Source organism: Notolabrus celidotus, chromosome 8, assembly GCF_009762535.1.
Source record: "Notolabrus celidotus isolate fNotCel1 chromosome 8, fNotCel1.pri, whole genome shotgun sequence".
In the NCBI taxonomy this organism is placed as follows: domain Eukaryota; kingdom Metazoa; phylum Chordata; class Actinopteri; order Labriformes; family Labridae; genus Notolabrus; species Notolabrus celidotus.
In genome coordinates, this window is record NC_048279.1 from 25,117,771 (window position 1) to 25,131,120 (window position 13,350).

At 39.1% G+C, this 13,350-nt stretch overlaps 1 protein-coding gene across 1 annotated transcript in view; it reads right to left on the reverse strand.

Annotated features, from left to right (window-relative positions):
• The window catches only part of diaph2 (diaphanous-related formin 2), a 376,472-nt gene that overhangs the window by 193,140 nt on the left and 169,982 nt on the right, over window positions 1–13,350 (reverse strand). The window contains exons 20-21 of the mRNA XM_034690901.1: window positions 10,461–10,838; window positions 4,103–4,217 (exon numbers count right to left, since the gene is read on the reverse strand). Coding sequence (XP_034546792.1) covers window positions 4,103–4,217; window positions 10,461–10,838 — 493 coding nt within the window. The remainder of the gene's footprint in view (window positions 1–4,102; window positions 4,218–10,460; window positions 10,839–13,350) is intronic.

Consider the following 13,350-nt stretch of genomic DNA (forward strand, 5'->3'; position numbering starts at 1 on the left):
ACCTTTACTTTGAAAAGTCACTTTGACCTGAATGTAATGCAACAGATACTGCTGGTTTCATACTGTGGTTTATTGGACAGTTTGTGAATGATTTATTCTATGTAAATAAATTGGTATCTTTTCTCTATAATAATTGGCTGCCTGAGCTGTACCTAAGTGAGGCATGTGATGTCTCCAAAATGACTTAATCAGTGACATGTCCATGGGCTTCAGAGTACGTAATAACTGACACGTGTTGAATTTGCAATCAGGCCAAAGCGCCTTTTTATAATAAATGACAGAGAGAAAAAAAGCCACTTTTAGAGGATTGAAGCTGAGCTTGAAGTCCCTCTTGATTATCATTTCCTTTTCTTGGAGAAACTCATTAAACAGTGAGACTCATAAAAGCAGCGGGGGAGATGACAGCCCTGCATTCTCAGTTGTTTTAGAGGCCTCTGAGCGCAATAAGCATCTGAAAATTGGGGGCTGTTAAAGTGATTCTTTCTTTTTTTTTTTTACTGCCTAAGTGTTGTTCCTCAACAATGCAAGTAACAAGCAAGAATCCCAGGGAACGCCAAGTTAACAGAAGCCTTTTCGCACCATTTTCTGAGGGCAGCTCTGCAGGGAAGGCATTTACACCTGCTTGCCTCATCTTTCACGATACACTAGTCCACCCCCCCGAAGTGTGCTCTACTTATAAATATCCACGTCTCACATGCGGTTAAGATGGAGGTGCCCCAATGAAGCCGAAGACAATACCAACAAGTGTGCTTGTTTGTGTGTTTTGTGTGTGAGTGTGATATAAGCCACGGCGGCAATATCACAGACAAATGAAGTCGGTGTTCACCAGTGACTGGTTTGTCAAATCAGCACAAAAGATTTATGGTCCGTGGTTACACTGAGAGGTTACAATGAGAGTAGAGAACCTCAGGAATTAATCTTCCAAGTCTTGTCCCCCCATCTGAACCTCTAAAACTGCATTCAATCCCTGACACCAGCTAACCAAGTTGACCTGAATATGAGGAGACCTACCTCCCAACAGGTCAGATCCCTGTAGAAAGAAAGGCAGGCAAAGAGTGTGATGTTCAAGCACATTCACAGTAGAATATTTCCAGACTAAATGTGTTTGAAAGATTGTGCATGAATGATGAAATAGAGGAAAAACAAATGTACAACTATCTTATTTTAGGAAGATCCCATCTAGCACCTTTTTTTGCAATACCATCTACATCAAAGCCTCTCTCATTGACTTTCAACTCCACTGACGGGGGGTGGGAGTGTGTGCATGTGAGAGTTTGAGTAGGGGGGGGGCGGATATCAAACATTAAACAGCATTTTTCATTCATGAGCAAATCATGTTCTGTTTCAACAATAGAAGGAAAAGAGCTGATTCAGTGCAGTCGCTGCAGGGGTAATTGATAGGGATCCAGCAAAGGTAACTCCCGGGGGAAATGCTGGATCATGAATTCCTACCCTGCCAGCAGGAACATGGACTATCTATAGAGCTTTTTTTAAAGTCCCCAGTGGGTGAGAAAGTGAATTTAATAAATGATTTAAAAGGACATTTAAAGCTGAATTAAAACCAGTCTGTGAAACTCCAAATACTAAGTTGTATTTCATGCTAGGAATCCATGTGGAAATGTATTTTATAGCAGCAGGCCTCTGCAAACATACTGATGATTTACTAACACAAAATGTTACATTTATCTCCGCCTGAGAGAATATATGAATCAAGTCAGAGAAAATACATTTGAATAAAAATGGGAAAGATGTCAAAAGTGTCTAAAAGTAAAACGCTACAAATATTTTCCACAGCTGTGTTAAATATTTGATTCTGATTGGTCAAAACCCCATAACCATGATGATTTATTCTGAGCAACAAAACTGATACAAGGGACAACCTGATCACACGTTATATCAAATCAACCCGCAGAAAAGAGTTTGTCACATTTCACATCTGCCTGTTGACACTGTGGCAAAAATCTTTGTTTCAAGGTCTTGGTCTTGAGAGTGGAGGAAATGATGACAGTTACATTTGCTTCCCACAGGAAGCATGTTGGCTGTGTGAGATGCTGCTGTCAGCCTAGTCTCCCACATCATTTTTACCCAAAGTAAGGCCATAAACTGCCTATAATTTAAAGGTCAGAAGTCATCAGAAGTTACTATTTCTCACAGGAAAAGGTGATGAAGCAGGTGATCAATACATGTACATGAAATATATAATTGTCATTTTTTCCTTAAGAGGCTGTTTGCCATACCTGCAAAGGAGTGGTTTCAGGGGTTAAACTTTGAGACAACGATCACATCGACATTTAAAAAACATGTCCTTCATTTACATATAAACTACTAGCAACTGTGTGCACAGACATTTGCAGGCACAGAGGTAAGAGCAGCCTCAGGAGCTACTGTGCCCAAACCATCTCTGATAGGAAGAAGTAGGGCAAGATCATGTCCTGCAATCAAGGCAACAGCAGCAGAGCTGGAGAGAGCATTTTTAAGTTGCAGATCACTAAGTTAAACCATAAGTAGTAAGTGATAATAATAACATTTATGTAAAAAAAAAATGGACATCAATATTCCTGCTGAAGCTTTGACCACCTTGTGTAAAAATACCTTCACTGGAAATGTTCTGTTTAATGTGAATAAAGACAAATACGCATGCTAATGTTTTAACTTGACCATTAAATGAAATGTTCAGTTTAATGTAAAATGTCCTGCACTACGAATTGTCTCTGTGTCTCTGTGCAGGTGTGTAAATGTGATCACTTGCGTAGCTGGTTGAATGTGCAGGTACGTTTTCTCTGTTGTTATTCCCTGATTTTGCTTTTCAGTGTTTGCTCTGTGTTGGACTGATGTAAATGCATGCTTTATCTCTTTCTGTATCCATGATTGTAGTGACTGTTAATTCTTGTTTTTCTTCGTTTCTACCACGAGCACAAAGCACACTGGGCTCACCTGTAATGAAATGTGCTTTATAACTAAATTGCTATTGCTATTAGGACATGCTACAAAACTCTCCTGTGGCAGAAATCCTCTAGAATAAGAAGAGAGGCCTATCCCTGCCACTTCATTAAACCTCCCTAATACAGTTTTTTTTTTTTTCTTCTTCCCATATTCTCCCTCCGTCTGTATTATGCTGGAAAATCACCTTGCGGCAGCAGAGGCAAAATTGCTATTTATTTCACAGAACAAAAAAGGAGATGAGCAGAGTTTGCAGACCTGCAGGCAGTGAGAAAGACGGAGTAAGAAGCTGCAGGCAGCCTGCCTGGTATCCAAACAGAGGGAGGGTATATGGGGAAAAGTTAGAGGACTCTGTATAGTTATGTCCACACACCCTGCCAGAGCTCAGATTTGACTGTTCAGCGCTTGACAGGCCTCTGACTTCTCCCCTCCCACTGTTGCTAGAATAAGAGGACTGTACCACACTCACGCACACTGTCAAAGAAGTGGAAAAACACTCAAATTGTCATGGGGAGGAATACATCAAGTGCCTTCACACAACCTCCTCCATCTATGAAAACAAAACAAACTTGTTCTCTACTGCTTGTGTTATTCATCAGCAAGTTAGGTAGCCTGGTTGTGTGTCTGAGAAACAAACTGGCCGGGACAAGAAAACTCCCAGAGCTTCCATCACAAAAGCATCCCCACCTCCCCGATGCAAGACTGGTCTATTGGACTGGAAAAGGCAAGAAGCAAACCAAGCATAACTGCTCTCAGTTCACACATATATGTGCAAGTTCAAGTTTTCTGCACACCCACGTGCCTCGCAAAATCACTGATTTGAAACTACTCAATGGGTACAAAGAGCGAAAACAAGAAGCAGCCACAGTGTGTTTCAAGCTTTCTCAAAGACACAAACAAACACTGCAGTGAGAGCATTGGTTCCCCTAATTGGCACAGAGATTTGACTTGAGAGCAGACATAGATGGTGTTCAAATGCAGTGGAAAATAAAGTTCTTGGTTTTTTGGGATAATTAACATTTCAGTGAGAAAAATTGTTCCTTAAAGTGTCACAAGATGAAAGTGGCTTGGCGTCTGTTGCCAAGAGGCTAAATGAAGCTTGGTGTGGAGATTAATTAAGGGAGAGAAGGGGGGGTGGAGGAGAGAGATGATGCCTTCTTACCTTTGCTCTGTGACGAGAAGCAGAGGGAGAGCTGAGCAAATAGGTCAGGATTCTCAAACTTCTCTTCTTTGACTTTGATCCAGAAGCAATTCTCTGCCATTTCCTGAGGCACTATCTGCAATGACACAAGGATTCCATTATCACCACAATCAGAGACCGCCATTCCACCAAGCTGCCACTCAAAAAGTTCTTCTCACTGGAGATAGTGTTTGCGTGTGTGTGTGTGTTTTCCCTTTTTTTAAATTTTATTTTCTATGTTTGGACACACAGATGCCCTTGTGTGCATCCTTGGCATCAGAGTAGCAAACACAACAACAAAAACTTTCATGTGATAGCAAATCAAATGATTACGTGGCAAAGGTGATGATGTGTGGAGTGATCCTCACCTAACCTTAACCATCTAAACTCATGTTGATCCCTCCTAAGATGAATGAAATATTTGACTTTCAATTTGCAGCACTACACATCAGCAGCTCTGCTCGTACATAACTCCTGCTTAGACGCGTCTGAAAACTTCAAAAGCTTGAAGAAGCAGCCAAGCACACACATGCACACAGAGGTGAAAGCAAACCATGAGGACGCTTTCTCCCTCCTCCCTTTTTTAATTTCCTCGACACTCAGTTGAGAAGAGAGGTAGAGGAGTTTACAGACACCTAAACACCTATTCTGTCGCTGTTATTATAAGCTTATAATGCATGTGACACAACAATATGTCTTCTGTACATTGGCTGAAGTGTCATTATGAGAGCTCTTATCATTGTAGTGTTTTATCAAGACCTGGACTCATACTTGGCCTATCACACCAACACCGTTAACCTCGCTGAAATACACAGGAATCGCATAAACATAGAGGTTTAAGTGCAACACTCATGCAACACAGACAAGAGAGATCCAGCTAAAGCTGGGCAATCATTTCCAGGGCCCTATAGTAACGGCAATGAGTGTGACAGTGTTGCAGGGTCCTATAATGGCAGTAATAGGTGCCTTAATGGAAGGTTTATTAAACTTTCAACGTAAGAGGTGTTGGTGTTGAGTGCAGATAACAAAGTGCCTCTGTGCTCTTGTTTGCTCACATACAACCCACTCAAAGACCAAAAATGCTGTCTGTGACGTGTGTGTGTGATGGCCTCACTCAGGAGAGTGGCAGAAATATGATGCAGCAAAATGACAAGCATACATTGAAACATGGGCAACTATCAAAATTCATAAAAGACATATATATACTGCTGTTAATGATAATGATAAAGGGAGGAAGTAAGGAAAGAAACAAGAAAAAATATAGAAGAAGGAGAGAAGGTAAAGACAAAGGAGAAGATTAATTAAAAGGAACAGATGAAAAGATGCAGGAAATTAGAAAAAGAGGAAAAGGAAGAGAAAAAGACAAAAGAAGGAGTTGAAGAAGAGGAAGCAGGAATAGGAAAAGAAGGTAATGAAGGCAAAGAAGAAGGAGACATGGGAAATCAAGGAGGAAAATAAAGAAAGAGAAAAAGGAAAAGAAAAGAGGAAGTAGTAAAGAATAAGGAGGAAAACGGAGAAGCATTGAAAGGAAAAAATGAAAATAAGTAGGTGAGAAGAGGAGAAAGGAATAGAAGGAAAAGAAGAATGATACAGAAAATAAGAACATTAGGGGGAAGGAAAATAGGAAGGAAAGAAAAAGAAAAGGAAGGAATATGGGGGAAAAAATGAATATGTAAAAAAAACCGAAAGATAAATAATAAAACAATAAAACTTTTCCACTATTAAAAGTTTCCGTCAGACCTTTACTACACAGAGGTGAAATGCATGTAGTGCCTTTCTCTTGAAATAATATTGCTGTCAGGCAGGATACATTTGGTGTATTCAGATCATCTTCATTGTCTTTAACTGAGCAATTAAATAACCTAATTTGACTAATTCAAAATCTCTAATGTCCCCATGCCACTCCCTGGAAACTGCTGTCAGAGTCGCTGTTATTCTTTTCTTGCTACTTCAGATCATTATTATGCAACACCAAAAGTGCTGTTTCAAGTACAGTTGCTGGAAAACAGCACTTTAGTGACAACTACACTAAAATATTCAACACCATTTCTGTTTTGTGCCACAAACTTCATCATCATTCTCTAATCCTTGCTGTGATGATCGTGTTCTGCTTTTAACCACAATATTCGAGAAATTGTGGTCAACATATTCAAGTTCTCAGCTGCACATCTGAGAACTTGAATGTTTTCTGGGGAAAAAAGAGTTCAATGAAGAAATGTTGCCAATTAAAACTGGACTGCTATAAAAGTGAGACACAATGAAGACAACAGAATTTGATCTGTGAGTTACAGATTAAAACAAAAAATGGCCCAAAATACTTCCTCTAAAACCTTTTAAAGATTAAGATCTGCCTGGAGTCCAAACACTGAACCAAATCACCCTACTTCTCAAAAACCAAAACTGGCAACCTTCAATATAGGAGCGGCTATTAGGTTTAGCTTCTGGCGTACCACACACTCAGTGAGCTGAACTCGGGTTACATATTCGACTTGGCCCCTGTTACCATATTGGCTAAATTCCCAGATCACAGGGTGGCAATTCTCTATAAATTCCCACGATGTATTCAGAATCTGAGAACTGTGTTTTGGTTGGCAAATAAACGTTCAAAATAAAAATTCAAGTTGAGAAAAAACTTGAACTCTGATCAATTTTAAAAGTGAAAACACTCAGATTCAAGCATTAATACTTGGAATGTGTTGAATGTTAAATCTTGTAGTTGTGTCTTTTGTGCATAGTATCATCATGTGTCTCTTTAAGACTTCCTTCTCCTACATCATGGCAGACACATCTTGTTTTACCTCTACAAAACAGTCTAAGCTGACACCAAACAAAACAAATATTAACCATCTTTGGCCATTGTGGGTGAGCTTGTTTCCAGTGACACGACATAACAATGTAAAAGCACCCAAGTCAAGGACATTTTTAGCAGTAACATCTTTCCTCAGCTTCATGCTTCGCCAGGATAATAGCACAAAACAGTCAAACCTGCTGGTAGTCACAGTCCAATTCACATATCTTAATGACTGAGGTCTTGAATGCATTTTAAACAAAGAAAAACAAGTCACAAGGAAGGAAGGAATCAACATGAGGATGAGTCATACTTTTTCCCAAGGCTCTGTCTAAATGTATTTCTGATGACCGAGGGCACAACACACATGTTCACAGGAAGATTCTAGTTTTCAAGAAATGTGTTATTGTGTAGTGTAGTGATTATCTGATAATATGAAACATTAACACAAAGTGGTTATGCTACATTAGACTATCTAAGAAAAATGGCAAACAACAGCATGTATAATGACATATAAAGGTGGCTAAGAAAGGTGCCCTGTGGTGCACCAGGATATTTGTTCGACATATTTATTTTCAGATACCCATACAGAATGAATTTGAATATGAGTCAGTGATGTATGACAGGTTAAATGTATAGCGTTTAAAGGAGGCAAATCAAGTTTTCAGATTAAAATCATAGGGTTTTTTTTCCAAATGTACTAGTAACAGACAACCCCAGCCTTGTTATCTGAGTATGTGAAAGATTACTGACAATCCAAAGCACTGAATAACCAGTGCAAAAATGGTGTATTCAAACAGTCAAAAAGAGATTAGAAGGCGTACATTTCAACTCTACAGTTTGACACCATGATAAGTAATGGGGACCTTTCCATTTAGCTTCTCTAAAAATTGAAAAAAATGCGCAGCACAATAAAACATCATTGTTCCCAACAACTGTAACGTTGATCTGAAAGTGATGTAGGGACATACTTCAAATAAACAAATGTTAAGTTGGGTTTTCTGCCAAAAATAAAACACAAAAAATGTCATCTCTATATGTCAGTGCAGGAATTTGTAGCAACTGTATATAACAAGCTAATTTTGAGCTTAATAATGAGCCTTTTTAATGCTGCAGAAGTTATTTTCTTAATCCCTCTGCATCCCAGCTTTGTTCTGCCATTCCCACATGTTCACAGATATCCTTAATTAGCCGGGTAAGACTATATGAATCTAATTTTTCATGGGTAATGCATATAAAGAAGACAAAAATGCATGCCCATTGTTTATTTTGGCATTTGGACAGTCCCATGCTTAATCTTCACTAATAATTTTCAGTGGGAATAACTGATACAAATGTGCAAGTACACTCAGGGAAGAAATAACTCAAGCTGATTTAAAATGCATTTAGCACTTAAACAAAGCTGACATTTCCCAGTGTGTGCCTGAGCTGATCTTCTCCCTTGTGAGTGCCTTGTATTGCCGTTTCTGACTGAGAATGCTCTGCTATCACATCCCCGGCATGACTGGAGAACTCATACTGCAGTTAGAAATGTACAAATAGTCCTACTTGTGATATGATATGCAGTGTATGAGTGACAGTATGTTTGTAAGTATGTAAGTATACATCAAATGTTTGCAGATGATGGAGCGAGAAATATCAGTTGGCCTTTTGGCTTCATATGAAACTGACTGTAAGTCATCTTCCTCTCTTTGAAATCTGTTTGATTTGTTCTCTTGTCATATATGTATGGGATCTTGGATAGAGGAAATGTAGGTATGTAAAATATCAAGCATCGCTACATTCACAACTCCTTTATGCAGCCAATTCATCGCTGTTCCTGGATGTCCCCTACTTCCATCTGCTGCACAGAAAGGAGACAGACGACTCTTGTCCCACTTAATCGGCACAAGAGACACAGATTGTTTTTCCTCAGGTGGTTATGAATTTCATTTGCATCACCAAACTACAACTCCCGTGGAGGCAAGGTTAATTCTCCTGCACATTAGCTCGTTTCTGTATGCTTTCCATACACAGCGATATGCAATTGACTGCACGCACACAAATTATCCATGCGGAAGCACGTGCATATTGCACAGAAAAATGACAAATTATGTTGTGGAGTATCACAGCACAAAATTTGTTGCACAATCCGATGTGCACAACAGGATTGGTATTTCATACTGCCACATGACGCTATTAATATCTCTCCTTACTGCTCAAGAAACTCCCACACAGAGTCATGCATTTGCATACTGGCATTTTAAAGAGTCCTTGAGGTGACAGAGATTCGACCTGTAATGTGGTGCTTATAATGCAATCGTCAACATAGACTTGCATATTGAGATGTCTCTCTATCATTTATGTGTGTAATGCAGTGGCCTGTTGTTGAATACATAATTGAGTGCAGAATACACATCATTCCTTTATTTGTTTACTTTTTGTTTTGCTGGAGAAAATTACAAAAATATGAGGACATAACTACATCACCCTAACACATTGAGAAAATCCAATTCAAAATTCATTTTTAGCATAGCTTCATTCTACTCAAACCATTAAATGTAATGTGCAATTCTAAGATGATGTCAAAAGCACTAGTCTTATGTTTTGGTTGTTGTCAGTAATTGAGGGCTTCAACGCAAGGTCACTCAAGCTTAGGCAAAGAGAGAGCCATTAAATTAATTCCAAGAAGTCCTGAGGTGATGGATAAATTATCCATGGCCCACACGCAGGAAAATGTCCTATTGAAACTGTATTTAAATGTGATGGTACATTGCCCAACCCAGCCTTCATTCAATTATGCTCAGAATGTGCACATTCAAGGACTTTTAAGCATTAAAATTGTTTACTGTTGTATACTTTAAGATGGGTGCTAAGTGTGGAACAGTGTGACCAAGCCTAAATGGCTGTTGACTTTAATTAGAAGGAGTCTGAATGGAGAAAACTTTGATTTGGATCTTCAACTTTGCATTTACATTTAGTGAGGAGTTACTTCAAGAATCCTCTTAAGCAACAAAACATTAGCTTGATTGTAAGGAGATTGCATTCAGTTGTATGTGTGCATGATGATCATGTTTCTGTTACAAAAATATCTAAGATTGTATCAGTTATTACACAGCTGTGTTAAGTGCTTGGTTCTGATTGGTTAAAACCCCACAACAACGGTGATTATGACATTCTCAGTAGCAAAAGTGACACCAGGGACAACATGACCGTAGGTTAATTAACCTGCAGAAAGCAGTGCAGCACCTCTGCCTGTTGACACTGTGGCAAAAATGTTAGTTTCTGTTAGCACTCCAAATTGGAAAACACTGAGGTAAATGACTCAGTTTTATGTCTCAGGTCTCACATTCAGGGTGAATGCCCTTCAGCTTTGCGTCAGGTCTTGCTCACCCTGTCGGGATTCTAATTGGATAACAACCGCTCACTATACATTATTTCCAACATGGAACCCCTTCAGGATGAGACAAGACCCCTCAATTCTCACCTGGGTTCTCCTTACCCTGAGATCTAACCTGCTCACTATACATGATGTATACATAGAATAAAGGTGTATAGCTCAGATTAGCATACCTTGGTCCAGTTGACCCTCTTCATCACTGTTTCAGGCTTGTAGGTCTTCTTGGGCTCCAGTCCATAAGGCAGCTTAATTACAGGCATTGCAGGAGGCGGCGGAGGTCCACCCGGACCCCCGAAGAAAGGTGGAGGCGGGGGAGGCCCACAACCAGGAGGAGGTGGTGGAGGTGGAGGACCCCCACCAGGGGGCGGAGGTGGTGGCGGTGGTGGTGGTGGCATACCGGCATGGCCAGGAAGTGGAGGAGGAGGTGGAGGTGGTGGAGGACCGCCACCAGGTGGAGGTGGGGGAGGTGGCGGTGGAGGAGGGGGTGGAGCAGCTGCACCCGTTGGTACGGGCCCCTGAGGTGCTCCAGCTGCAGGTGGACCAGCTGCAATCTGCAAATAGAAGTGACACATTGGCCCAAACAGCAACAATATAATGTAATAACAATCTAAAAAATCATTTTTTGTCAGACCAGTCAAGGAGCAGGTTTTATGTTTAATGTCATGATTTAACAGCCTGCGGGATTTGGTGTGTAATTACGTGCCATGAGTTTTGATTGTGGGCAAGAATATATGAAAAAAAAAAAGTAAACCAGATCATGAGACTGTTCTATGGCAATGATTCGAAGGTTCAAAGGACAAGGCAGTCTTTTTCTATGCTGTTTTTATAGCTTTGAAGCCAAAAAGAACATGATCGGATATTTGCAACGTTTTGGTTTTGTTTGCCAAGTTCTCCTGGCTGTGAGTCATTTAAGCAGTAAAAGCAAGATTAACCACTTTTGCATAGAAAACTGTATATCTATATTTTATTTCTCAACCAAATATGTCTTTCAATAGTGTTTATTTATTTTGTTGAAGAAGTATTTTGGGTCTGTCCTTCTGAACTTTTGGATAACAACACTATTTTCCTTGTTGAATGAAAATAAAGTGTTCAATGCACAGATCAGTGACGTTATAATCACTCTGTAACACTTCCACAAGTTGGCATTATGCATGTACTGGAAAAACCAAGTGGGACTTTTAGAGTTGATTCACATTTTAAATTTAAGTCAAAATATAAAACAGTTCAAAATGATCCACATACTTGTGTTAACTATATCTTGACATCCAAATTATAAGATGATGTTGAGAATATGGTTATGTACAGTTTGCAACAGTATGCAAAGTATTGTGGATGTTTTGTTTTTCACTTTCTATTCTCTTCTTTTTTTATTGTATTATATCTCCTGGTTAGAATTGCAACATGGCAACTTTTTTAAAACTTGTTGCAATAGTTCTATTAAATCATTGAGTTTTTCAGATATTAAACTCTTAGTCAAAAAAAGTTGGGACACTGAGTGTGATGGTTTGCAAATCATTTGAACCCTTCATTTGATTTGTAATAATGCAAAGACGCTGTTTCTCAAGGAGCGTCATTAATTGGCTGAAAGGTTTACATACTATGATATCTTATCTGAGTAGATTTTAATGTAAACACTAAGAACAATGTTGTCAAACCTATGATCTACTCCTGTTGTAATGTACAAAAGATTAGAACATTGCTTTCCCATTAAGTCTTTGTCATGACTCCTCACAATGGCAGGCTATTAAACAGTAGACGGGGAAGTAATTAGACCTCAGACTGATAAGAAAAAAGTCTTTTAGTCCTGTGACATGTCTGCTCTATCACACATACCATATACACAGGTAGTCAGCGATTATGCCAATTGAAAAACGTGGAAGGAAGAAAGTTATGCAAATAAGAAAATTCACAGACATGCAAGATTAGACAGGTATAGATCTGTAAAGCTGATTAGATGTCGGCTCTTACCAAAAAAGCATTTCCACTTCCACTTCTCATTTCTATAACCAATTCCACACGATGGGGTTTTTCCCAGTCACTTGATTGTGTGAGGGCGATGTGATTGGCTTCATATTTAAAGACATTAAGTTGAGTTTCATTACATAATGGCATTGGCAAATTGTTTATTGAGGCTGGAATTAAAGAGGTGTTCTGCAAGGAGCCTCATACACACATGGCCCAGAGGCCTTCAGTGAGAATCCACATCCAATGATTACATGTCTGTCAATCTAGAGCCCTCTGTGGCCCGTTTCCTCTTTTAAGATTAATATGAGAAAATGGAGGCAAATTAGCTGCTAAATGAGGGTGCAGTTGTTTCCATATGCAAGAGCCCTCCTTGTCTTTTCTCTTGCTCTCTACCTCTCTCGCTCCGCCTGCTGATTTACTCAATGGTAATAAGCCTAGTGTTTCACCAAACCCTTGGGAGCCCATACCACTGCTTCTCTCTGCTCCGATAACGGTATAAAAAAGATCCATGAAGTGTGAAACAATCGTAAAACATAAATCATGTAACAATTGTGCATAGTGACTTTAATCAGAGTGGCAGGTTTATACTGGATTCCCATTGGAAAATATCAGATTGTATGTTCTGCATTGTAATAAAGTGCCCAATACATGTGCATGTGTCAGGTCTGAACTAGCAAACATATTGTTTATTTGTGCTGATTAATGTATGAATATAAATATGTAAGCTCCAATGAGTATGTGGGACAAAATACACAGACATGTCTATCCACATAGACAGGGAAAAATATGTTGTATGTTTTACAAGATGGAATTAATCATGAATTTTCATAATCCTAAAAGTTTAGTTTGAAGTTGGTATAAGGCTATAAACAGCACACAACAAAACTTATTCTGCAATTGATTTGTATATTAATTTCAACTGTACTCTATTTATTTGTGTAATTTTTATTCCATTGTTTATGTATTTATTTATATTGGTGTCTTTTTTCATTATTGGAGAATGTCCACTTTGGTTAATGTTCTCTGTCATTTATTGACACGTGAAAAATAATCAAACTGTCATCATAAATGAATCCAAAAAGATCATCTTCTCATATA